The 27,628-nt window shown below is 40.4% G+C and overlaps 2 protein-coding genes across 2 annotated transcripts in view; both read right to left on the reverse strand.

The window, feature by feature from the left end:
• Positions 1-850: 850 nt before the first annotated feature.
• LOC124265972 (neuroligin-4, X-linked-like) overlaps positions 851-27,628 on the reverse strand; it is a 68,066-nt gene continuing 41,288 nt past the window's right edge. The window contains exons 10-11 of the mRNA XM_046700797.1: positions 2,673-2,808; positions 851-1,393 (exon numbers count right to left, since the gene is read on the reverse strand). Of these exons, the coding sequence (XP_046556753.1) occupies positions 1,096-1,393; positions 2,673-2,808 (434 nt within the window). The 3' untranslated portion in view covers positions 851-1,095. The remainder of the gene's footprint in view (positions 1,394-2,672; positions 2,809-27,628) is intronic.
• Positions 5,544-17,982, reverse strand: LOC124253263 (neuroligin-4, Y-linked-like). Its single transcript, XM_046687037.1, has 8 exons — positions 17,675-17,982; positions 13,949-14,171; positions 12,746-12,901; positions 11,293-11,443; positions 9,893-10,075; positions 9,449-9,645; positions 6,556-6,685; positions 5,544-5,803 (listed from the first exon to the last, which is right to left on the reverse strand). The coding sequence occupies exons 2-8, from the start codon at positions 14,162-14,164 to the stop codon at positions 5,709-5,711; spliced, it is 1,128 nt and encodes a 375-aa protein (XP_046542993.1). The 5' UTR covers positions 14,165-14,171; positions 17,675-17,982; the 3' UTR covers positions 5,544-5,708.

Here is a 27,628-nt window from a genome sequence, read left to right on the forward strand (position 1 = left end):
TCGTAGCACATATACCGATTGACTCGGGCGGGGGTTAAAGCGTTCGCTCGTCACGTCGAAGTTCCGGGTTTGATTACCCACATGGGTACAATGTGTGAAGCCCATTTCTGATGTCCCCCGCCGTGATATTGCTGGAATATTGCTAAATGCAACTCACTCATTCACTCTGATTCATTCAAGAGCAATGTCATGTTCGCTCATGACAGTCTGAAAGAAAGTTGACGTAAATAAGAAAAAAGTCAGTTATAGGTAACTGTTTTATGTTCCAAGCATACATATTATTCCAAAACATTACAAATATCTTATTGTATCGTCACAGATGAATATGTAAACATCAATATCTTGAGGGTCTCCTTTTAAATGGATTTAGTATTCAAAATTCAGTACAAGCAAACTCACAAATATACAACATATACTCATTACGTTTTATCGGAAATACAAAAGAAAAACAGTGTCAGGCTGAATCTTTTAACAGCTATATAGCTTTTAAAAGTAACGTTTTAATGCAGTTCACATTAAGCATGGTCTGAAATAGCACAATGTGTACTAAATAACATTAAAACGTTATATTATTTTTCACAGACGTTATTTTCGTAATATGTACAATGTAATTAGATTACGTAACATGAGACTTTGAAATGTGGTTCATTACCACACACAGATGCCACAATGAATGTCATGCACCATCAAAGAGATAGCATTAAGTGTGAAGATCTTATTAATTCAACTATGGCGATCGGAGATAGTCTTCACACATTGTACCCTAGACTAACGCTTAGTCCCTGAATATATATAATTTTGATAGTAACAAATAGACACATTTAAATTGAAAAGGAGTTGGGAGATTCAGGGGAAACCTGGGGAAATCTAGACTTGCTTCATTTAGGGATCTAAATGTGCTAGGCATTTGGGAAAATAATGTGGTTCAGGGACTGCGAGACAGAATAATTGTACCCGTGTAGGCGTAAATGTGAGAGGAAATCCTTATGTAAGGAAAGCTTACACCATTTTAACCACGATGAGGTAGCCCTGGTTAGATTGGGTAGCCTACGGTTCATGTGGTATCTAAAGTGAAATGATGCATAATTGATACAATTAGTGCCTTCGTCTGGATATCAGAAATATAATATTTGCAACCATACAAATAAATAACGTGACACTTAAGGCGACCAAACCCCACGTTAGTGCTCCATACTCAGAACTCACTTCCTGTACTTGAAAGTCCAGCTGGGGGAGTATAGAGTTCCAAAATTCTACCTGTCGGGGACGAGGCTTATATGCTACTGTTATTGTACCGTTTCCATCCGCACCATTGATTTTCATATATGTTTGGTTTTGGCTTTCGAAGTGGTCGAAGAATATCTCATCAGCTCCAACAGATGAAGATGGTTTTCTAAATAAGAAGATGTAAATTTAAGTAAAGTGGTCCCAAAAGCAGTTCAATTATTGGCCACACATTGATGACTGTATAATACATATTAAAAAGTGAAATAATCACTTTGCTGTATAATTTCGTACAAATTATTCCTTTCTAAGTTGAAAAATAGTTATGCTTTACCTCAATATTAATTCAGGAAATTTGAAAACATTGATGATCTTTTCCTGCAAATGCAATTTGCACCATTCTTTCGTTCTTGCAAACTTTGTTGGCTTTTCAGATTAGAACAAGTCGCCAGTGAAAATCTGCTTGTTACATGTGCGTGACTTGGTCAGTGACGGACTGTGAATCTCCATACATATTTGTTTTTACCTGACCAAGACGCGATTACTGACAGCCATAATAGAATTAAAACAACAACATATGCTCACTTCTATGTGACAAAGAACATCTACCCTACTGAGGTCATAGGAACAGTTTCAATAGCCGCTACTGGGTATAAATACTCCCCATCAAAAGTTTTGACTCACTAGTGTAAATGTAGCCACTTACTTCAGCCAACTGTTCTGAACTAGATTTAGTAAAATAATCCATACAGTTTAAAGGTACTGTTTATACATGAGCTAATATATTGTAAAACAAATTCGTGACGTTCAAATTTAATTATTTTGTCATGTGTTCAATAAATGATGAAACTCGATTTTTTTATCAAAACTTTACACCAAAACGCTGCTGTTCACATGCACGATATTTGCACATGCTTTTCAGCAATTTTATGCATGATCCTCGTGCAATTAATTTGCATAAGGTTTGCAGATGTTTCCCCCAAGTTAGTGGAGAAATTCATCTTCGTGTAACCATATGTACATAAATAACATATAGTGATTGATTTAAGCGAGTCTAAACTTTTGATGGGTAGTATATATTTGATACTGATCACGGGCTTGCCTGGTTCAGGGTCGATTAATAACACGTCGCCCTCGTAAGGCAGAAATAGTTGGATTAGAAAACAAATTCTTGAAAATTATTTTAGCGGCGGGTGCTAGCGGTGGTGGTTACCCTTTCAGGAACACCTGATGACAACACTGATTTTGACAGGTCCAAGTACAACTTATCAGACTGTTTGCCTTATATACCCACTGGATGACCATTATTACTGCCTGTCGCTGACGCTTTGATTTCCACTATAATTCATGTTTAATAAATGGTGCGTTTAGAAATGGCTTCAAAGTATCTGTTTGCAATTATACAGGTATTTTATGACAATTGCAACTTGTTCAGATGAGTTTCTTACCCTGTCTTGACGAAGTTGCTCCACATGTTCATGAAGACTTTGCTGACCTGTCGATCTTCGTCCGTATAGTTGTACAGGGGATGTCCAGAGAAAGGACAGCCGAACAGGTAGAACAGGTCTCGTCCATGTGGGACGCCTACAATAACATAGATGTAACATGTATCTTGTCAACGATCTTAAAAACAGTTCCTGAACGGCACTTGTCCACCATGCCAACCAAATTGGAGAAAATAACAACATCGTTCGGAAACAGATGTAAACTATGTCTTGCAATAAAAACAATCTCTCCTGAAAGAAGATTTGGACGATTCCATATATGAGCTTAAATTTAAGGAGATTCCTGCTCTTTAAAATGTCCTTATTCCCCCTGAACAGTTACAGCTACAAGGGTTTAGTTGTGTACAGATGAAATTGATTTAAGGTTTCGTGTGTATCTGACCCGTGAAGGTCCGGGTTAGAATGAACCTTCAGTAACCCATGCCATGCGACTGACGGGATCGGGTTGTCAGGCTCTCTGGCTTGGTTGACACATGTCATCGGTTCCCAATTGTGCAGAGCGATGCTCATGCTGTTGATCACTGGATTGTCTGGTTCATACTCGATTATTTCCAGACCGCCGCCATATAGCTGGAATATTACTGAGTGTGGCGTAAAACTAAACTTACTCACTCACTCGTGTGTATCTGCATATGAGTGTGTGTTTTCCTGCATACACTCGTGTATGAGCGGTTGCATGTAGTGTAGCAAGTTAGAGCTAATGCCATTTTAATAGTGTTAGCCAGTGCATATACTATGTCGCGCTGCAACATGTAAACCAGACTCCGTCATAGTGAACCGACTCCAAGGCGACCTATCCCTGCATATCATTAATGTCGAGTGGCAGGCATGGTAAAAACAAGAACCACATTTTCACACATGTTGGTTAGAGCTCGGGGACTGAATCACCAACCTACCCGTCATCTTCCCCTCTGTAAATAATCGAGTCTGGACCAGCCAGTCTAGGGATTAACTATATGAGGATCGATCTTTGCAGTTGGGATGCGATTACATGTGTCAACCAAGTCAGCGAACCTGACGTCCCGATCCCGTTAGTCCCCTCTTACGACAAACATGGGTTACTGAAGATCAATATTCTACCCCGGATCTTCACGTGTAGTATGTAATGGCAATGGAGTCATTACTATGTGAAGACTTTACCCATCCATGGTGGTGCCGTTGAAGCAGGTGAATGGTAATCGAAGGAATAGAAGTAGAGATGATCCGTCCTAGCAGCCAGGCGCTTGGCGACATCCACGACAGGGGCAACAATTACCGAGTCACCTAAGATCTACACAAAAGAGTATATTAAACCTTTACAACAGACCGATACAAGTGTATTTTATTATGATAAATTGTACTCACCATGGCATCTTCTTATCTTAAAGCCAAAACAGTGGTAAGCACGTTGTATTCACTATATGATAAGAAACACTGGTATACACACCCAATACATTCACTATATGATAAGAAACACTGGTGAACACACCCGATACACTGGCAAACACACCTGACACATTCACCATATGATACGAAACACTGGCAAACACATCTGACACATTCACCATATGATACGAAACACTGGCAAACACACCTGACACATTCACTATATGATCAGAAGCACTGGCAAACACACCTGACACATTCACTATATGATACAAATTCTGGTAAACACACCTGACACATTCACTATTTGATAAGAAGCACCGGCAAACACACCTGACACATTCACCATATGATAAGAAACACTGGTAAACACACCTGACACATTCACTATATGATAAGAAATACTGGCAAACACACCTGACACATTCGCTATATGATAAGAAGTACTGGTAAACACACCTGACACATTCGCTATATGATAAGAAATACTGGCAAACACACCTGACACATTCGTTATATGATAAGAAGTACTGGTAAACACACCTGACACATTCGCTATATGATAAGAAATACTGGCAAACACACCTGACACATTCGCTATATGATCAGAAATACTGGCAAACACACCTGACACATTCGCTATATGATAAGAAGTACTGGTAAACACACCTGACACATTCCCCATATGATAAGAAACACTGGTAAACACACCTGACACATTCACTATATGATAAGAAATACTGGCAAACACACCTGACACATTCGCTATATGATAAGAAGTACTGGTAAACACACCTGACACATTCATCCTATGATAAGAAGCACTGGCACACACACCTGACACATTCACTATAATATTATGATAAGAAGTACTGAGAAACACACCTGACACATTCACTAAATCGAGATTTTGCATATAAATACAATAACTTTGACCCTAACCTGTATGGTACAAGCACTAGAAATACAAAGATTGAAATCGATCTGAACACTTAACTAAAATCTCGTCGAAAAAACCCATTATGAAACCTTTTATGCCGTTGTGTTTTCAAAGGTCAAAGAAACAGCTAGTATATGTATATATTAGTTGAGATGAACATACCATCAGGATATGATAGTATACAGTACAATTTATCAGTTGTGATGGATGTATCTTTAGGATATGATAGTACGGTCAATAATTATGTAAGGAGAATTAATTAATTTCAGTGTATAACTATATACTCACGTCAGCAATAGCAGTTATATTAGCTGTCACGTTGTCGCGATCATCCCACGGCCGGTACTCATGTATAACGAGATTAGATTTTACTGGAAAGATTAAAGAGCAGATGGAACTCAAAGAAATGAAAATGGCGGCGGGGTAGCCTAGTTGTTAAACCGTTCGCTCGTCACGCCCAAGACCTGGGTTCGATTTCTCAAATGGATATAATGTGTGAAGCCCATTTCTGGTGTTCCCCGCCGTGATATTGCTGGAATATTGCTAAAGGCGGCGTAAAACCTCACTCGCTCTGGCGTACAATACTCTTATCATTCAGTGGGGTTGGGCACTTTATTGTCTGCAACAACAATGAAAATCTTCGTGTTGAATATATCCGATGCAAGCATTGCCAGTCATAAAGTACCTAATTTGTTGTTATCCCCCATGGACAGTCCAAACCTGCCAGCTGTAAGCTCTACCCTTTCTGTCCCCCGTATCCACATAGTACCTGCAGAAAGAAATATTGCCATATATTCAAGTGCATCCTCGATAATCTCCAGGGTATACTTTCCGATAAATCTCCACTATACCCTGGATGCATCTACGGCTCGAGCCGATGATTTTATTACCTCCCTTTGCTGGCTCCGCATTCTCACAGTAGCCAATCAGATAAGCCGCCGTTACAACCGAGCTTGCAAGTGTCAACAAAGATAGCGGTCGCAGCCGCGAAAGTTTGTTCGCAGTGCGACTCAGATTTTGGGGGAAACATACAGACAAAATGACAGGTCTGAAATCTTAAAGAAGTATATGCATGAACTCCTTCTACCTCTCTCAGAGTACCTCTGCAACAATATATTATTGTGTTGTCAAGTTTAATCGGTTAGATACTTTGAAAGGCTAAAGTGAGCTGTGATTGGTACGTTCAACTTCCCAGCGTAGACACCTGATTGGATAAAAAGCCAGCAAAGGGAGGAAATAAAATCATCGTCTCGAGCCGTAGATGCATTAAGGGTATAGTGGAGATTTAGCGGAATTTAACATTACTGGAAGAGCTCATAAAATATCTAACATGTAAAATTGCTTCAGCTTTGTTGTTTGAATGCAAACGTCAATTATATAGACAGTATTATCTATATCTTCATGTACTGAATAGATCAACGGACACTCACTGAAACACAACCCTGTTTGGAACAATTAAAACACATCTTAGCCTGACAAGAACAATATAACAATATATATTTCCCGATGAGAAAGTCCTACCCTCATTGCTGGTAATCCCTGCCATGAAGGCTTCACCGTTTAACTCAGCATCTTTCAATAGTTTTGTGGCATTACTTGGTACAAACAGTCCATCAATCACAGGCGAAATACAGAATTTCCCTGGAGCATTCTAAAAACAAAGTAAAGAACATATATAAAGAGGGAAACAACTAAGGGGACACCACTTCACGTGAGTGTTGTTTTATTTATTCTCAGATTTCCTCCCACAGCGCTGTTCAAAGCTGGTGATGAAAACTGGAAAATATTAAAGGAACACTTGAATTTTCCTGTGTTCCTCTATTTGTTTCTCTCAGTATATACTAGCCACATAAAGAAACTGTGCATACAAAAATTTAAAATCTAATTTATCAAACCTGTGTAGACACATAAGGATTTAAACTCAGAGATTAGTGACATGTATCTAACATGCATGCACGTGCCACGTTCCGTGACGTCAGTGGGTTCGTCTTTGAGACGTGCAATACGTTGTTGCACGTGCATTCCGGGAAAGAGAAACAGAGCAAATGAATGCCACACAATACTGTCACTTTGGAGAGCTCAACCCCTGCCCTTGCGATCGTTCAAAAAATTAAACGGCTATTGAAACGCATAGCATGCCAAGGCTCACGTCTGCACAAAGTCATGAGGCCATTGGGATGGTCCGTGGGGGAATGTCTCAACGACAAGTGGCTGCACATTTCCACTGCCACCGGAACACCATTTCTGCACTGGTGAGACGCTACCAGAACACAAATGACGTCATCGATCGGCCACGTTCTGGACGTCCACGTGTAACAACGCCAAGACAGGACAGATGGATAAAAAGGGTGACCCATCTTCGCCACAGGTTTCAGACTGCAGTGATGACTGCCCGAACCATCCCAGGACTTCGCCGTATCCACCCCAACACAGTTCGACAACGTTTACGTCATCACGGGATCAGACCACGACATCCCGCCATACGGCCTAACCTGACACAACGTCATCGACAAGCTCGCCGAATGTGGTGCCGAAATCATGTCCGCAGACCCTTGTTTTGGTGGAGAAATGTTGTTTTTACAGATGAGTCCAGGTTTAACATTTCCCATAGCGATGGACGTCAACGTGCCTATAGACGCGTGGGAGAACTTATGCACAGGCCTTTGTCTTTGAGAGGAATTGCTTTGGTGGTGGTTCCGTGATGATTTGGGGTGGAATAACAGCACGCCAAAGAACTCCTTTGGTGATTGTTCAGGGCAACTTAACTGGTGTGGGCTACAGGGATCAGATTCGTCGACCTGTGGCAATTCCTTTTCTGCAACGTCATGGCCCTGGGTTAACATTCCAACAGGACAATGCCCGCCCTCATACGGGAAGGGTTGCTATGGATTTCTTGCAACACCACAACGTTGACTTACTGCCTTGGCCTGCAAATTCACCGGATCTCTCCCCGATAGAGCATGTTTGGGACGAGATGGATCGACGTCTACGCCGTCTTCCTCATCTGCCAGATAACGTCCTTGACCTGGCAACAGAACTTGAGAGAATCTGACGTGACATCCTACAAGCCTTCCTTGCACGTTTGATAGGCTCTATGCGTCGTCGATGCACTGCTGTTCTCAATGCCAATGGTGGACATACCCGTTATTGAGCTTGTGACATGCTCGTTTGACCCCTGTCCCGCTTGTGGACTCGTGACGTCATTGTGATTGACTTTTCAATTGAAATTCTCCCGACTTGTTATGGTCTCATGATCCCTCCATTAAAGTTTATATGTACCTTTGACATTGTTATCGTTCTTATCAACTGGGATAATATTTTGACAATGCACAGTTTCTTTATGTGGCTAGTATATTATCATTGCAGTACGAGATAGGACTGCACGGTATTACCTGTATACCGATATATCGCAATACGTTATTTTCAAACGATACGCATTGCAATATTTTTTCTGAGAACCGATATATTGGGTAAATAACAAGTATGAAGTGTTTGTGATTTTCTTTATGGTTTAAATTAAAATCTACACAGACTTTCATTCACAACACATGTTTTCCTTCGTGTTTCAATTACTGTAATACTATATATTGTTTCAAAAGAAAATATAATCCCTGATTATGCAACCTAATTTTGAGAGTGAGTTTAGTTTCACGCCGCACTCAGCAATAATCCAGCTATTTTGCGTCTGTAAATAATCGAGTCTGGGTCAGACAATCCAGTGATCAACAGCATGAGCATCGATCTGCGAACCGATGGGAACCGATGACATGTGTCAACCAAGTCAGCGAGCCTGACCACCCGATCCCGTTAGTCGCCTCTTACGACAAGCATGGGTTACTGAAGATCAATATTCTTACCCGTACCTTCACAGGTGTGTTGTTATCAGAACCATAACATATATGTTTAGGGGCTTGCAGGGGTGGAAATAACCCATTGCCCGACGCCCGAGTCCAGTGTGTTTTTCTGTCGGGCAAGCAAATTTGTATATCACACTGTACTGGTGTCCGGTTGGCTTTCCAATATTAATTATGTTGTTTATTTAAAAAATCAACAAGAAAACGGCTGGTATAGTGGAAAAATTATCAGGGCAAGTGATTTTACATGTGCCACTGTACCGGAGTACACTAGCAATTTTAAAGTTATTTCCACCCCTGCCGGCTTGTAATGTAGAAAATATTGACATGCACAATTATTGTCACCAACTGTCAAACACGTAAGTTCCCAATACATCGCAATACGTATCACAATACGGGTACCACAATCGCAATATATTGCAATACAATTTATTTGCCAGTACACATCCCTACCAATGATTCTCACGAATTCCCTTTGTGCTATGCATTAGTTGGGTTTTAATTAAACTAAAGTTTTAATTTGCATGAAGGACATTTCATAGATCAACAGTTTCACCTACCGGGTACCATGTTGAGCTGATCGTTTGCCAGGGTAAAGCCTTAAGACATTGCTTGAAAGTGTACATATCCTCGGATGTGTAACAAGCAACCTTTTCACCAAACGTTAAAGCACTGGCTTTAGCTTTGTTAGTGTCTTTAAGCAGCGCCCAGTAGGCTGTTGGAGAACCGCTTTGCATAATGGCATAGCGGAAAAAACCTGCAAATGATTTGAATTCATTGTTGGTATAACCTACAAAATGATTAAATGATTTGTATTCATTTTTGTAAAACTTACAAAAAATATTTGGAATTCATTTTTTGTAAAACCTACAAAATGATTGAATAATTTAAATACATTTTTGTGATACTTACAAAATGATTTGAATAATTCATTTTGTTTAAAAAAATCTACCAAATGCAAATCAAAGTGGACTAAACGTAGACTCGGTTTTACAAGTAGGTACCTTTTGATAATGGCGATAATATATGAAAGCCCACATCTCCAGCCCCTGCGCTGTGACCTTCTACAGTGACCTTTGAAGGGTCTCCTCCGAAGAAGTGGATGTTCCTGGAAACCCATTTTAGTGCTGCAGCCTGATCCATGAGTCCAAAGTTACCAGGAAACTTCGGCCCACCGCTGAGAAAGCCTGGATTAAGGAATACAGAAATAGGTAAGCACTACAACATGATTGATGTGGGAAAGTTTCAAAAATGAGAATTTAAGTCTTATTAATGAGTTTCAATGTTATGAGTCACTGTGTCTTTGACCAACAGACGAAATATATATAATGCTAGTGAATGAGGGGTGTGTGTGTTGTTTAACTCCGCTTTAAGAATACTTTAGGTATTGAACCCACTGATCTAAGAATGTGTTCAAAGTAAGCCCTCGATACTGATAAAAGAAGGCGCTACGATATTCGTTTACTATATTTGTTTCCGATATTTGCCCTGAGATATATTAAAGTGTGAAAATATTTGCACTGCTCTTGCACACTTTCGTTACAGCTCTAATCAATTAATTATTGAAACTGGTAAATATATCAATAAGCCAAGGAATTTCAGATTATGAAACCTCTAACAACACAGGCAACACGTGCCTGTAGTTAACCCTCTAAAAACACAGGCAACACGGCCTGTAGTTAACCCTCTAACAACACAGGCAACATGGCCTGTAGTTAACCCTCTAACAACACAGGAAACACGGCCTGTAGTTAACCCTCTAACAACACAGGCAACACGGCCTGTAGTTAACCCTCTAAAAACACAGGCAACATGGCCTGTAGTTAACCCTCTAACAACACAGGCAACATGGCCTGCAGTTAACCCTCTAACAACACAGGCAACATGGCCTGTAGTTAACCCTCTAACAACACAGGCAACATGGCCTGTAGTTAACCCTCTAACAACACAGGCAACATGGCCTGTAGTTAACCCTCTAACAACACAGGCAACACGGCCTGTAGTTAACCCTCTAACAACACAGGCAACACGGCCTGTAGTTAACCCTCTAACAACACAGGCAACACGGCCTGTAGTTAACCCTCTAACAACACAGGCAACATGGCCTGTAGTTAACCCTCTAACAACACAGGCAACACGGCCTGTAGTTAACTCCCTAACAACAGAGGCAACGCGTGCCCGTAGATAGCTATATAGCCGTGTATAACAGTTGCAAAACGTGTGTAGTTAATCTTGAACTGATGAAATATTTGCTTGTGGAAAATTTGCATCAACTAGTGCAATATTTGCTTTCAGTTACCTAAACGCCCACTGAAGAAGTACGTGCTGGAGGTTAACCAAGCATATACTGAGGCATGTTGTTTTTCACTACCCACTGGAAAAAATGTCGCTTCAAATTACTTACCAAGAGTCGAAAGTCTGTAATTGAAATTCACAACGATGATTTCTCCCTGCGCTGCCAAGATACTTCCATCGAACATAGCACCCATTCCATATTCGTTTGAACCGCCATGAATGTGTACGAGTACTGCCATCTTGCCATTAGCACCACCTGTCTATAGAAAGGAGCGACTACTGTGATCTCATGGGTGTGATACAATACAAACGTAACTAATATATTTTGCAATAAAAGTCCCTTGATGTGTTGTACCTAGCCGGCTAGGGACGGGACGGGTTGGGGAGGGGGGTTAGAGAATCCCACGAAAATATGACATAGCGAAAGACAGGGGTCGTCAACATTTATCACAACTTTGTTGTCACTAAGGGAGGGGCCTTTTCAAGTGAGGCGGTTCCAAATGTGAACAGTATTTCGGGAATGATCATTTATTACAAGGAATCATGGGTTATGGAATGTATCACATGTGTTGGGGCGTCATAAAAACAATCTGTTCCAAGAAGTTGAGGGTCGTTAAATTAACATATGCACCAAACACCAATCTCACCGACCATAATTCAGCGCCAGTTTCATCCGCACCTGCTAATAAATTACCAATCCCTAACAAAAGCCAGACATCTTCCTATTATTTGCGGTGAGTGAGTGTGTTTAGTTTTACGCAGCACCCAGCAATATTCCAGCTATATGGCGACGGTCTGTAAATAATCAAGTCTGGATCAACAGCATGAGCATCGATCTACGCATTTGGGATACGATGACATGTGTCAACCAAGTCAGCGAGCCTGACCACCCGATCCCGTTGGTCGCCTTTTACGACAAGCATGGGTTACTGACGATCAACATTCTAACCCGGACCTTCACGGGTCTATTATTTGCGGAGTGACCCAGAAGGGTTTGACACCGCTTTAAAACGATGTTTCAGCATTTTGGGCGAGGAATATCCGAAATCAGTCACAATATAGCCGTCTATGACTAAGGTAGACACCAAGAGCATTGCTGTTGCGCTGAAAAACTCAATATGGGATTCGAACACATGATTAAAACATTGTTCATCACGAATAACAGGGGTAACTATTGAGGTTAGATTGCAGCATAATAGACGACCGAGTCTTTCCTGTCAGATTTTATTTATAAAGACATACTGGAGTCTTGAAACAGAATATTTTGAAAAGTGGTGGATAGATTGAGTGAGTGAGTGAGTTTAGTTTTACGCCGCACTCAGCTATATGGCGGCGGTCAAAAAATCGACCATACAACCCAGTGATCAACAGCATGAGCTTCGATCTACGCAGTTCGCATACGATGACATGTGTCAACCAAGTCAGCGAGCCTGTCAACCAGATCCCTTTAGTCGCATCTTACGACAAGCATGGGTTGCTGAAGATCAATTCTAACCAGGATCTTTATGGGTAGTGGTAAGTGGTGGATACAAACTGTCTGACACGATAACACTGAAACGTACCTGCGGAACGTATACATTCATGTACAGGCAGTCCTCATCACTGTGATTGAAAGACGGGACGTGCATGTGAACATACTTCCAAGAAATCTGTGGGCATGCAGGAGGAGTGAGGAACGCATCTCGTGTCCCCTCCCATGTGGCAGGTTCCTCGGGGTTCTGTAACGAGTAGCAAAGGCCGATAAATGGATACGTTGTCTTGCTGGTGTTCACATGTGTGCTCAGATGACCCCATATTGCTGTAAATCCTAACTATTCCCCTCTAAATGTCTGTCTTTATGAGGTCCTGTTCAACTCAAGTCAGTTTATTGACGGAGGCTTTAAACGAAGGGCAAGGGCAAGGTCGACATCAGAATAAAGAACGATAACTGTGATCTGCACACAGTGTAGCACCCAGACATCAATGCGGAATTATATTGTTCGCGTTGAGAATTTGTAGGGCATAAAGTCAGAAGGCAAGCACATTTTAGTGTCTTTATGATTTCTGTCTCTTCGAGGAAAGGTGCTAGACTGACAATTAGTTTCAGCAATGCAGTTATCGTATTTAAAAATATTTTTTAAAGAATAATTACAAAACAAATTTAAATGGAGCAAAGAACAATTTTTAATTTCTGGTCAATGGCAATACACACTTTCCGAATCATTCTACACTGGAGCCGGACTCCTCTAGTCTCTAGGAGACAAACTATAACGGCGCCACACATTACGACTCTAAAGGGTCACAGATGGCACACCCGGAGCATCTTACATACATCTAGATAGATATCGGCCCCAATTCATTAAACTGACGAAGCTAAACTATTAACTTCATGTGGATTTTCGAAAAATGGTCTCCGAAAAGGTTTCGAATGTGGTCAAGTGCAGTGTGGTCAAAGGGTCATGGGATATCTCCGTTTCGTACATGGCATATACATATAGCTCTATTTTATAACATCTGTAGTTCATGTATGCTTAACTAATATGCATCCTGTGTGTACCTATTGTGTTTATTTGAATAAAGTGTTACCCTCGGAAAAAATCCCGTTTTTGGTTATAAACGAAAATCGTTTCAGCATGACCTTTCGTACGTAAATCTACCGAGGTCACGATTGACCAATCAAAGGTCAACCTTGTCGTAGACGCGTGCGACGTAAGCATTAAGTGTATCACAAAGGTCTCTTCACCTTACACAATGTCGTAAAAACATGTAATGTATCAATGTCTCACCTCAAATCGGAGTTCTCCTACAGGAGGTGCTGCATAGGGAATGCCGAGGTATCGTTCAACCTTCTTAAAGTCCAGCACAGTTTTAACAGTGCCTCTGATCAGACCATAATGGGTATCTCGATAGACAAATGATTCATCCACGACGTTCACATCTTCGTTCTTGCAAAGCATTGCCAAGTAGGCACCCATCAACACTCTTGTCCACAAACGTGGCATCTTCAAGCTACAATTTATGAAAACTCTTTACACAATAATAAATAAAATAAAATGCAAGTCGTTATAATTTATGGTAGAACTTACGTTTCTTTGTTTGTGTGCATGTTCGTGGTTTGTTTTCGCAGTATTCCGGCTGTAGGACGGCTGACTTGAAAATCTAGTGACTGATATTATGAGCATCTATCTAAACAAATAAACAAATTGGTGTAGATCGTTATCCATTCCGTTGATCACTGGATTGTTTGGTCCAGATTTATATATCGCCATCATAGCTGGAATATTGCTATTGTATAAACAACAATGAGTGAGTTTTGGTTTTACGCCGCTTTTAGAAATATTCCAGTGGGGGACACCAGAAATGGGCTTCACATATTGTACCCATGTGGGGAATCGAACCCGGGTCTTCGGCGCGACAAGCGAACGCTTTAACCACTAGGCTGCCTCGTTAAACACCAAACAAGCTATAACGACAATGACGGTTTAACACATATAGTAAACACCGCTGTTCAATGGAAATACGTAAATACTTCTAGTTACCCAGAGTTCGACTTATGACTAACAACAAATGTCATCGGATCCCAATTGCGTAGATCGATGTTCATGCAGCTGATCACTGGAGTGTTTGTTCCAGACTTGATTATTTACAGACCGGCGCCGTATAGCGGGAATACTGATGAGTGCGGCGTTAAACTAACCAACCACGACTATTAATGAATACGCCTTACTTCGCGAAAACCGTATGTTCAACACAACACAATTCGACACAACGACGCTTTACTGTATACATGTAATAGACATCTGAAAGCAACTATTCAAAGCTTGGTGTACATTAAGAATCAAACGATTCCCAATTGTGATCTGCAAATCATAAATGTTACTATCAGCCACTCGTATTCTTCAAATACTTTGATGGTGTCATGATAAACTCTGTAGTAAACTCTATTGCTGATATATCATGGCGTACATCAACATTCATTCTGTCAATGTCTTTAAAAGCGCATTTCAGGAAAATGTATAAACGTAATGAAGGATATCTAGCGATTATGATAATTTTATTGATAAAACACTCGACGCATTCTTAAGGTTGAAATCAGTGATTATGTGAGACCCTGCCTCTTGCAAAAGTAGGGCAACCATGTGTAATTGGGACAATTATGTCAAATTATGATAAATAATGACATCTCGTGTAATACACACCATAAACAAACAAAAGTGAATTGATTAACTTGAATATGTTGGCTGAGACAGGTTTAAGCCCATTCCACCTTTAAAGGGGTCAGGTCTTAAGGGTCAGGACAAATTGGCAGTCCGAGCCATTTTGATTCTAGTCATTCAAGTCCCATTCGGTTAGTGGCTTACTTAATTGTATTGTGAATATCCAAAAGGTGTTAAGCACCCCTAAATATGTTCACACACAAAACATATTCAGGTTTAGTTTGTGTATCATTATACCTGTAATAATAATGTTTATTTAAGACATTTTTGCAAATGTACTTGGCGGAAAGTTTCTCCCAAACACATCCATAGCATGTCCAGAAGCAAACCTACAAATTTTAACACATTCCTTTTGTGCAGTCGGAATTTAATCTGCAGGGGGTACAATGTTCAATCATTTTGCCGCCACTATGGTACGATGAAGATTTTCAGATGGCCAGATTATCAGATGGGAAATTATTGGTATGCAGAACTCCGGTATTTCCTTTAAAGCAGTTGGTCGGGAAAAGAATGTCCACTACACATTTGCCAGTCGTTTTGGTAAAAAATACAGGGAAGCCAATGAGGTGGAGGATCGCCAAAGTTCTGGACGACCCAGGGTGACGTCACGTCGTGAAGACAGGCACTATTGAGTGCCACAAGCACTGTTCTGAAGCACCACTGGTTACCATTTTGCCGGGTCTCCACAAGAGCAGTCCGGAATCGCCCAAGGACAGTCGGGTACTCTAGTGAAAGTCGATTCCTTCTTCCTGCACATGATGGACGCCTGAGAGTTTGGAGGCAGCGAAGCGCAGCATTTGCAGAAAAATAACTTTCAACTAACTGCTGTCTTTGATGGGGGTTCCGTCATGGTGTGGGGTGTGTCTCATGACTGTACACTTGGAAACAATACGTAGGAATCTGACGGGTGATCAGTATATCCAGGAAATGCTGGATCCAGTTGTTGTCCTCTATTGTAATAACCATCCCCTTGCTACCAGACCTGTATCTATTGGTGACAACGCTAGACCACGCCGTTCAGCAGTGACAGCTCTCATTCAGAATAATGTCGTGACTCATCTTCCATGGCCCGCTATAAATGCAGACCTGAATCCCCTGGCGCTCATTGGGACTTTATCGGGTATAGGTACGTGTATCGGCTATTCAAAATCTGCGTCAGCTGGAAGCAGCTTTGCAGCATGAATGGTGACAGTTTCTTCTGAAATGGATACGACGAAGGGGTATGCGGCGTAGGGTACAGGCAGTTATCCAAGCATGTGGAGGGTGCAATAGATATTGATTGTATGACATTCCCAGCTTACAAATAAAAGTTTTTGTCTCATGACATAAACGCCATGCTACCCGGTTTTCTTTCCATATTTGTAACAGGGGTCTAGGGCTATCTGCCCCCGGACTACTGCCGACTTGTCATAGGGGGCAATTAGCCTAGGGGCAGTGGTCCGGTGGGCACAATGGACGGGGGCAGATAGCCAGGGGCAGTTGTCGGGGGCAGTTGTCCGGGGGCAGTTAGCCTGATACTAGACTAACAACTAGTCTCTGAAATGAACATATTTAACTGAAAAAAGTTCATAGTAAAAAAAAAATATATATAATGAAAAGGAGCCCTGAGACTTTCTTCATTTTCAGCCTGAAGCTGAGGAAATCTAGACTTGCCACATTTTCTAGACTTGTGTGGGCTTTCTTGGATATATTTGCTTCAGGGTCTGTACGAGAGACTAGCCTGATATCTGTAACAGGTTACCGTATCATTTTGAGCTAAACCAGATGATTGTATTGTGCCATATCCATTATTAAAACGTTGAACTGTCCTTTAGTGTTTTCTTGTCGTCAAGACAGGATCTTAAAGAAAAACATGCACCTTTACCAACGTACTGTGCGTGCACACCTCTGACGTTAGTCGAAATATGCAGCCTTGTAATAATTACAGGGGGTGCTTAAAATTTTTCAGGTGTATATAGAGCAAACAGAGGAACAAAGTCTCCCTTTGAAAATGAACGTTGGAAAATACACTGTCCAGTCAATCCAGTCTCACGCTGGGCTCCTGCGCTGTGGCAGTTGTAGTCCTGCTAGGAAATAGGTTGTGATAACCTTCTATGATCTGAGAGAGCATTATCTTCAAACATGAAATACGATCTTAACCATGGCAATGTGTGACGACAGTATCAGGATAAAATCGAGAACCATCACACATTCTGTGCATCACCTACTCGGCATATCACTAAATCGATCTAGACGGGAGTAATAATGGGAAGTTACAGCATTACAACGAATGAGAAAGACGAATCAATAACTCACGTCTCGCTGGTATTACATCACCTTTCCTGCATCATCCAGCCAGCTAGGACCGGATATAAATATCAGCAGAATGTAATGCATCCGCATACCTCCCATACCTCCGTCTACGGAAACCACGTTCGACAAGCGAAATGTCAGGTTGTTCAATTATGAGAACGGTTACATACAAACGCTTCTGTAGTACACATTATCGGAATCTGTCCACCTTATTAAGAGACTGATCGCCAGCGCGCGTTACATGAGTGTCATATTGCTCTCGGAAGCATTCTGCTGTACGAGTTACTGTAATATTATTACTCTCGAAGGCATTGCTCAATGCATGCTGCGGAAATGTAGTGTCACTGTATATGGGGTATAGCTCCTACTTTCGGCTTACACAAAGTTCCAATGTAATAGACAATTTAGTAGAAGGAATATAAGTCGCCCGATATTTGTAACAGTTATGCAATGAAAGCAAAGGCGCCCAAAGGGACGTAACTCTCAATTTCCATCGTGTAAGGATTACACTAATACATAAACAAAGACAACGATATGTAAACATGACGTCATCATAGATTGGGAACAGTGTGGCGATATCCTAAAATACACATAGGTGTTTCTTCCTTCACGATAAACCCATGTCCTCAAATAATCACCAGTGTTCCTTCCTTCACCATATACTCATGTCCTCAAATAATCATCAGTGTTCGTTCCTTCACCATATACTCATGTCCTCAAATAGTCACCAGTGTTCCTTCCTTCACGATCAACCCATGTCCTCAAATAATCATCAGTGTTCGTTCCGTCACCATATACTCATGTCCTCAAATAATCATCAGTGTTCGTTCCTTTACCATATACCCATGTCCTCAAATAATCACCAGTGTTCGTTCCTTCACCATATACCCATGTCCTCAAATAATCATCAGTGTTCGTTCCTTCACCATATACTCATGTCCTCAAATAATCATCAGTGTTCGTTCCTTCACCATATACCCATGTCCTCAAATAATCATCAGTGTTCGTTCCTTCACCATATACCCATGTCCTCAAATAATCATCAGTGTTCGTTCCTTCACCATATACTCATGTCCTCAAATAATCATCAGTGTTCGTTCCTTCACCATATACCCATGTCCTCAAATAATCATCAGTGTTGGTTCCTTCACCATATATTCATGTCCTCAAATAATCATCAGTGTTCGTTCCTTAACCATATACCAATGTCCTCAAATAATCATCAGTGTTCGTTCCTTCACCATATACCCATGTCCTCAAATAATCATCAGTGTTCGTTCCTTCACCATATACTCATGTCCTCAAGTACACATAAGCGTTCCTTCCTTCACGATAAACCAATGTCCTCAAATACACTGTAGCTATGATGCTAGGTGTTCTGTTTCCTTCTCAGTGAACATATGCCTTCTAATACACTGTAGATATGATGCTAGGTGTTCTGTTTCCTTATAAGTACACCCTTGTCCTCTAATACACTGTAACTATGATGCTAGGTGTTCTGTTTCCTTTCAGTACACCCATGTCATACACTGTAGCTATGATGCTAGGTGTTCTGTTTCCTTTCAGTACACCATGTTCCTCTAATACACTGTAGCTATGATGCTAGGTGTTCTGTTTCCTTCTCAGTAACCATGTCCTCTAATACACTGTAGCTATGATGCTAGGTGTTCTGTTTCCTTCTCAGTGAACATATGCCCTCTAATACACTGTAACTATGATGCTAGGTGTTCTGTTTCCTTCTCAGTAAACCAATGTCCTCAAATACACTGTAGCTATATGATGCTAGGTGTTCTGTTTCCTTCTCAGTGAACATATGCCTTCTAATACATTGTTACTATGATGCTAGGTGTTCTGTTTCCTTTTCAGTGAACATATGCCTTCTAATACACTGTAGCTATGATGCTAGGTGTTCTGTTTCCTTCTCAGTACACCCTTGTCCTCTAATACACTGTAGCTATGATGCTAGGTGTTCTGTTTCCTTCTCAGTACACCATGTCCTCTAATACACTGTAGCTATGATGCTAGGTGTTCTGTTTCCTTCTTCTACACAGTACACCCTAGGTGTTCTGTTTCCCTCTAATACACTGTACACTGTATGATGCTAGGTGTTCTGTTTCCTTCTCAGTGAACATATGTCCTCTAATACACTGTAGCTATGATGCTAGGTGATGTTTCCTTCTCAGTACACCCTTGTCTAATCTGTGTTTCCTTCTCAGTACACCCTTGTCCTCTAATACACTGTAGCTATGATGCTAGGTGTTCTGTTTCCTAATCTCAGCTATGACACCCTTGTACACCTCCCTCTAATACACTGTAGCTATGATGCTAGGTGTTCTGTTTCCTTCTCAGTACACCCTTGTCCTCTAATACACTGTAGCTATGATGCTAGGTGTTCTGTTTCCTTCTCAGTACATCCTTGTCCTCTAATACACTGTAGCTATGATACTAGATGTTCTGTTTCCTTCTCAGTGAACATATGCCTTCTAATACACTGTAACTATAATGCTAGGTGTTCTGTTTCCTTCTCAGTGAACATATGCCTTCTAATACACTGTAACTATGATGCTAGGTGTTCTGTTCCTTCTCAGTGAACATATGCCTTCTAATACACTGTAACTATGATGCTAGGTGTCTTTTTTCCTTATCAGTGAACATATGCCTTCTAATACATTGTTACTATGAAGCTAAGGTTTCTTTTTTCTTCTCAGTATACGCTTGTCCTCTAATACACTGTAGGTCTGATGTTAAATGTTCTGTTTCCTTCTCGGTACAGGCATGCCATCTAATACAATGTTACTATGATGCTAGGTTTTCTGTTTCCGTCTCAGTACACCCTGTCCTCTAATACACTGAAGCTCCGATGCTAGGCGTTATGTTTCCTTCTCAGTTAATCCATATCATCAAAATTAGCAGCTGCGATAGTAGGACCCCATCTTCCTTATAAATAAACGCATACATACTATTTACTCCATTTATTTAAGATAGTAGCTGTTTCGTTTCTTCTTTTATCTCAGTAGACACATGTCCACTAACGACAGATTTTGTTCTTATGTTTCAGGGGAAAATAACAATGTCTTAATGCATGGCAGCTGTGGTCGTAGGTTCTAGCATGCACTGTATGTCGGCTAAAATACATGAAGTCTTCCAGAGATGCCACCAATGCCCTAACACCCTGGCGTTAAACCAGTTTCAACTATTCACCATTCTGTCCTGTGTGTAACCGTTTTTAACAGGCTGTCACTGTCTTTCGTATATCACAGATTTGAGGTTTGTCCAGTCAGCATTTATAATGTATTAAACATACTAACCTATACCTCGCTATATACTACCAGTTATCTCACCTACCTCAGAGTTTCCGTACCTCATTTTCACTGCAGGATCAATAGACGCTACACCGTCCTCCCAGTACGCCTGTTTGTGTGTAGCTTTAGCCAGATCAATGCCATGAATGACTGGTTGGGTTTAAAGCATTGATTGCAATTGTGTCGTTGATTGGGGGAGAGCATTGTTTACACTTTATTGAACAAACACATGTAAATGCGGACACTGTATACTTATATATACAGAGCAATGAGAGAGGCATGCTTAGAAACAATTTCAGTGTGGTCTGTGTAAATGATCCTATGGTCACGGGGCCTACGAGACGCTACGAGAGGCGACGAGAGTCCAATGCAAAACGGCGAGAATGGTCCTGGAGATTGCTTTTCTGTCCATTTTCAGACAAGCGTGAAGTATGCTTATATTCCCAGATCTACGATAGAGGTTATTTTGAGAAAAAACAACACAAGACTGTTGTAAGAATGAATCAATCAATTACCCCTACCATGCCCATAATGTCCTATATTTGTACCGAAAAAACACATTAAAATGTTGGAAACGCCCATCAGCAATTGTATGTGTACTATGACATGGCGTGTTAAGAAAAATTAACAGTTTTAAATCAAATTGTATTTTGGAAAATCAAAACAGCTGGAAGTATGTGTATTTGGTGCTAACTAAGGGACAGTTCATAATTTATGATGATTTTAAAGCTAGGGGGTGTCAGCAATTTTGTACAGACGTATTGGGGGGCGGGGTCAGCATTTTTGTACATAAATATAGGTTTGAAATTATGCTTAGAAATTATGGGAAGGGGAGGCGGGTTGTCATTGATTTTGTACATGATTTGCAGGGGGGGGGGTCACTTACTTTGTACATACGTTTTAGGGGTAGCCATTCACACTGTACATGTTTCTCCATAAAAATCATCATCACCCCCCTAGCCATAAATTGTAAACGGTCCCTAAGCGCCAATACAGTTGACTTTTCATATACTAGTATACGTAGTATAGGTAACTTAAGATACTTTGAATTAAAAATCAAACATCGAGGCATGGTTTATGTATGATAAAATCTATAAACCCCTGCATTGACCCCTGGCTTCTGTTAGCTCATTGCCATCACCATTCAGCCCCACATTGTTAGTGACTTTCCTTGTGCCTCATTTTGCAGCAAACTGACGCAGGTGCATGCAGGTGTAATGAGGTGAGAGTGCGGGCGGGGTAGACAAATGCTGTTCTGGTCAATTATCTCCAAGAAGAAGCGGCTTCCGCTGTCAGCGAGGTCGGACGTGTTGACATCTGCTCTCACTGTTCAGGCATATATGTTTCATTCCTATCTTTTGAAATTAAATATACCAATAATAGTATCAAGGTAAGTTTAGAACAAGGTCAGTTTAATATACTGGCTTATTTTGCCATATTGTCCTTTTTTTCTGTTTGGCGAAGTGCTGTTGCACGGACTTCTCGCTCCATGTGGCAAGTCTTAGTTTTCGCTGGTTGTGTTGTGGCGAATACTTTGTTGGTCGTTGATATGGATAGTGATATTAACGGGGATGGGGGTGATGATATCTTAAATACATTCGAGGAAACATCTACCGATGGATATCACAATGATATCCAAAAATCGTAAACACCATGACTTGTGTCAGAATGACTGTCTACCATGACGTGTCTCAGAATGACTGTCTAGTTGATATCCCATTCAAGTGTGTAGTTTTCGTCAGTTGATCCAAGACAGTCTTAAAATTTGAGTCCACTCTCTTTGGCTCGTGACATTTAGATCCACTGTTGATTACCCTGGCACCAGCAAACCACGTGATCGAGGCATTCACATAAGCGCGGGAAAAGCACGAAAACGGTGAGCCACGTGTAGAAGACCCGTAACATCGAGATTTGTGTAGTCTGTCTCGTACACATGAGTTTGTAAACACATAGAAACATATTATGAATTTGAGTTTGATCAGATAGTACAAAGATATCATTTATAGAGTAATTTCACAGTTTATTTCCGGGCAATAGATATTTCGTCGACAGACTTATCGTACTTATTCCAGGACGATCTTGGATCTTTTGTTTCAATGGCGATCTCCGTACCTATCAGACGTACCCGGGTCCAGAGTCCCTCCTTCTTGCGGATCTCGTTAGCGTTGAAATTCCGATACCGAAAGTCGATGCACTGTTTTAAAAAATATATAATTCAAGCGCTGCTCTAAAGTTTTCGACGAGTTTATGAGGAATAACCGAAAAGCCCTCTCTGTCTTTTCTTGCGGAGATTCGGGAGTACCATGAGAAAGCAAGTTGCTTGTCCTGTCGTGATTATCCTTTAACAGAAGCTGCTTCTCGAGAATAGCTTGCGGATCTCGTTAGCGTGTCTCCCTAGCATCGCGCGTTTCTTCTTGAGCACGGGCAGTGTGCGAAATGGTTTCCATATTTTGCTAGCCAGTCGGGCTAACTATGCCTGAAACTTACTAGCCCACACCATAATTCACCAGCCCGAAATTTGAATGTAGAAACTAAACAAAAGATTACAAACATAGATGAGAATAAGATATTGTCGGCATGACACGGGTTTTATCATTAATCTGCTAATATTATGAAAATCTTTATCAGGCCATACTCCTGTGATATGAGAGAGTGATATAGTTACAAAATGACCCCATGAAAATTCACTAGCCAGTCTGGCCAGTGAACGTGGATATTTACTGGCCCGACAGGATTGTTACTAGCCTCGGGCTAGCGGGCCAGTTTTCGCACACTGGAATAGGCGATCTTTATCCGAGGGGCGATAACTCTCCTTTTGAAATGAAGAAAGCGACGGTCCAACTGTTCGCTGACTGTGTGGTTCCCGACTCAATGTGCGCTGCGACAACTTTCGACATGTAAAGACAGAGCCAAGCTCACGCGTTGCCCTGCTGTAACTTCATTGATAAACGGTCGTTCACAACGAAATACTGAGACATGTTTTGCGGTGATTGTTAGTTTACAACGGCATCTTTCGTTTTATCTCCAAGTGCAGCAGGAATTGACAGGATTGGAGATGACGGGAAAAAACGCCATAAAAAATCGTTATAGTGTAACTGCATTTCCTACGTCGGAACACGAGGCAGTGTAAGCCCCAGGTTATTTAGCATCGATGAAATAATGAAAACTCACTTGATATATCAGCCCTTGTTATTTAAAACGACAATTCCTCAACTATTGCTATTGCTCATATAGTTCTCATACTACCACTGACCTCAATGCAATAAAATCAGAGATAAGCCTAAATCTAATCTGCAGGAAACGGACGTCCTCTGACAAGCGTAAATCGCCAATTTATAATTACTCAGTATTATACATCCGTGACCTTATTGATAATTGAAAAATACCGTGCAGAAATTAACAGTTGTTTATAAATATAAATGTAGATCCATCCATCATTTATAAATATAAATGTAGATCCATCCATCATTTATAAATATAAATGTAGATCCATCCATCATTTATAAATATAAATGTAGATCCATCCATCATTTATAAATACAAATGTAGATCCATCCATCATTTATAAATATAAATGTAGATCCATCCATCATTTATAAATATAAATGTAGATCCATCCATCATCCATCCACCTTCTGAAACTGTTCCCTTGGCTTCTCATTAGGCAAGACTGTGCTATGGACTCAAGAAGGGTATGAAGCCAAATGTAGTTAGAGCGATTTCTGAAGTTTTACACGGGAACGATATGCAGATTTTACACACATATACTGACGCATCCAAGGATTCGGCCATGATCAGGAAACGTACTGCTGGAGCTTTCTGGATCCCTGATTATATTATTTCTGATGTGTTCAGGCTTCATGATTATACATCAGTCATTGCAGCAGAACTCCTAGCAATTCTACAAGCACTGAGATGGGTCGATTAATATAACAATGAAGCAATCATATTTACTGATTCATTGTCGGCGTTTAAGGCTATTGAGTCTGGAATAAATGGGTATCGAAATAATATTCTTTATGAAATTTTGAAACTGGACACAAATTTGAATCCAAAATATATCTCATGTGACACTGTATGGGCACCAACTCATGTCGGTTTTCAGGGTAATGAAACAGCAGTCAGGATTGCTAAAGGCTGAGGTTGATCATTTATTAATTCAGGCCTTGCCAAAGAGATTTTGAATGTGCCATTGAAGTCTCCTTTCAATGGCAAAACTTGTGAGATGTTGGATCTACTGAAAGACATATGTATAGATTCTATCCTTCAATAACACAAAGTTGTAAAATTCGCCGTCGTAAGAGGCGTGACAAAGTTGTTTTAAGTCAGCTTCGTCTTTGCCACTGTGCACTTAATGTCTACACAAGTATTGTTTATAAGGAAACATCGCCTCTTGTGACCAATGCAGTGATAAGACCCCTGAAACAGTTCCACACTGTCTGATAGAGTTTCCCGTTATGTTAACATCAGACAAAATCTTAGAAGTGTTTGTTTTTGTGTAGAATAAACATAATATTTTTGTGTGTTTTTTTCTGTGTTTTCCTTTCCCAAAACAATTTTTATGTTTTTATACATGTCACTAAGCAGAGGATCCTGCCATTTCATCAATATATGAAAATATAGTAAATACACTTTTATGCATGGTAATATATATGTTATCATTTGCAGTATGTGTTGAGCGCAAATAGACCCTACTTCTGGTACAAGTCGGCCTAAACCTATATCACCACCACCGCCACCACCAATTATCACCAATTGGATTCAAAGATCAATCGAGGTTTATCTTTATAACGTCACGGATCAAGAAGGGAAGGATGAGAGCCTCCCCTAAAATCGAAAAAGCTAATAATCTTTACGATATTAAAGCTATATAATTTATCTTAAATCGAAGTTATTTGACACTAGCCATACTGTTGACATACGTGGAATCCATACTGGCGTTATATATACAACTTTGGTCTCCCCACAAATGTAACGACAGTGTCAGCGCTGTATCGGGATAGTGAGTGAGTGAAGTTTTGCATCGCCTTTAGCAAAATTCCAGCAATATCACGGACACCAGAAATGGGCTTCACCTATTGTGCCCATGTCGGGATTCGAACCCGGGTCTTCGGCGTGAGGAGCGAACGCTTTAACAACTCACTCACTCACTCACTCAAGGTATCACGAGATATTCATTGTATTTCACCAGTGTTTATCGTTTCATACTTCTTTGAGAAGACAAATGAAACATTTTGATCCTGGAACTAGTAAACCTAAATTGAATAAAGCTTGTAGACAAGCGAGGACAGAAAGCAGGAAAGCCCTAAGAAAATTTAGACGATGTCGCAGTGAATATAATCGTAAAGGTTACTGCAGACTTAGAACCATTTATAAATCTTCTTGCAGAAAGTTCAAATATGATATCCAATCGTCAAGACTTGAAAAGTCTTATTATGTTATAAAGTTATTTCAGAAATGCTGAAATACTCATTACCTGACATTATGCCCTTCCTGGTTAAAATGTTCAATCGGGTATTTGATACAGGTCGTTTTCCTTCCGTATGGGCGCAATCTATTATTATCCCGTTATATAAAAACGGAAATGCACAAAATCCTGACAATTATAGGGGTATTTCTCTGACTAGTATTCTAGGTAAAACTTTTACATCTATTATCAACAGTAGGTTAACACAATGGTCGAATATGAGAGATTTAATACAGGAACCTCAAGCAGGATTTAGAAAGGACTACTCAACATTTGATCATATATTTACCTTGTATGCCATTATTGAGAGATATTTATCCTTTAGCAAGCGAAAGTTGTATGTAGCTTTTGTAGATTTCAAAAAGGCGTTTGATTCTGTAGATAGAGGTAGAATGTGGAAATGCTTAAGAAATATAGGTTTGAGAGGTAAAATGTATGGTATCATAAGATCGATGTATTCCAATGTAAAGTCATGTGTCCGCTGTGGCTATGGTGTAAGTGACTTTTCGATTGTCCTGTCGGTCTGCGTCAAGGACGTATTTTAAGTCCTTTACTTTTCTCCTTTTCATTAACGAATTATATTTAGATATCATGAAGTCTGGTAAACATGGCATCCAACTTTCTCCCGATGTAATCGAACTTTTTATGTTATTATTTGCTGATGATGTCATTCTTATGTCCAGCTCTGTAGTTGGTCTTCAAAATCAAATAGATATACTCTCAGCGTATACAGATAAATGGCAGTTGAGTGTGAATCTAGATAAAACAAACATCGTTATATTCCGTAGAGGTGGTCCTTTGTCGGCTAGAGAGAAATTGTTTTTTAAAGATAAACGTATGAATGTTGTGAATGATTATAAATACCTTGGCATATTGTTTACCCATACGCTGAATCTGAATAAGTCCGTACTTAACCTGGCGAGGAGAGCAAAGAAAGCTCTTTTACAACTTCACTCTGTTGTTCCTATGCTCGGTCTTGTTCCACCGACTATTTACTTCAAATTATTTGACTCTCAGATACAACCGATTTTACTGTATGGATCTGAAATATGGGGTTTTAAAGAGTATTATACCATAGAAAAAAATCATTTGCTTGCCTGTAAAAAGTTTCTAAATGTTGGTTTGTCAACACCAAATGTTATGGTTTATGGTGAATGTGGGAGGTTCCCATTGTACATATCATCTTAT

The sequence above is a fragment of the Haliotis rubra genome, unplaced genomic scaffold, assembly GCF_003918875.1.
Source record: "Haliotis rubra isolate DU_JTF1 unplaced genomic scaffold, ASM391887v1 Scf10, whole genome shotgun sequence".
NCBI lineage: Eukaryota > Metazoa > Mollusca > Gastropoda > Lepetellida > Haliotidae > Haliotis > Haliotis rubra.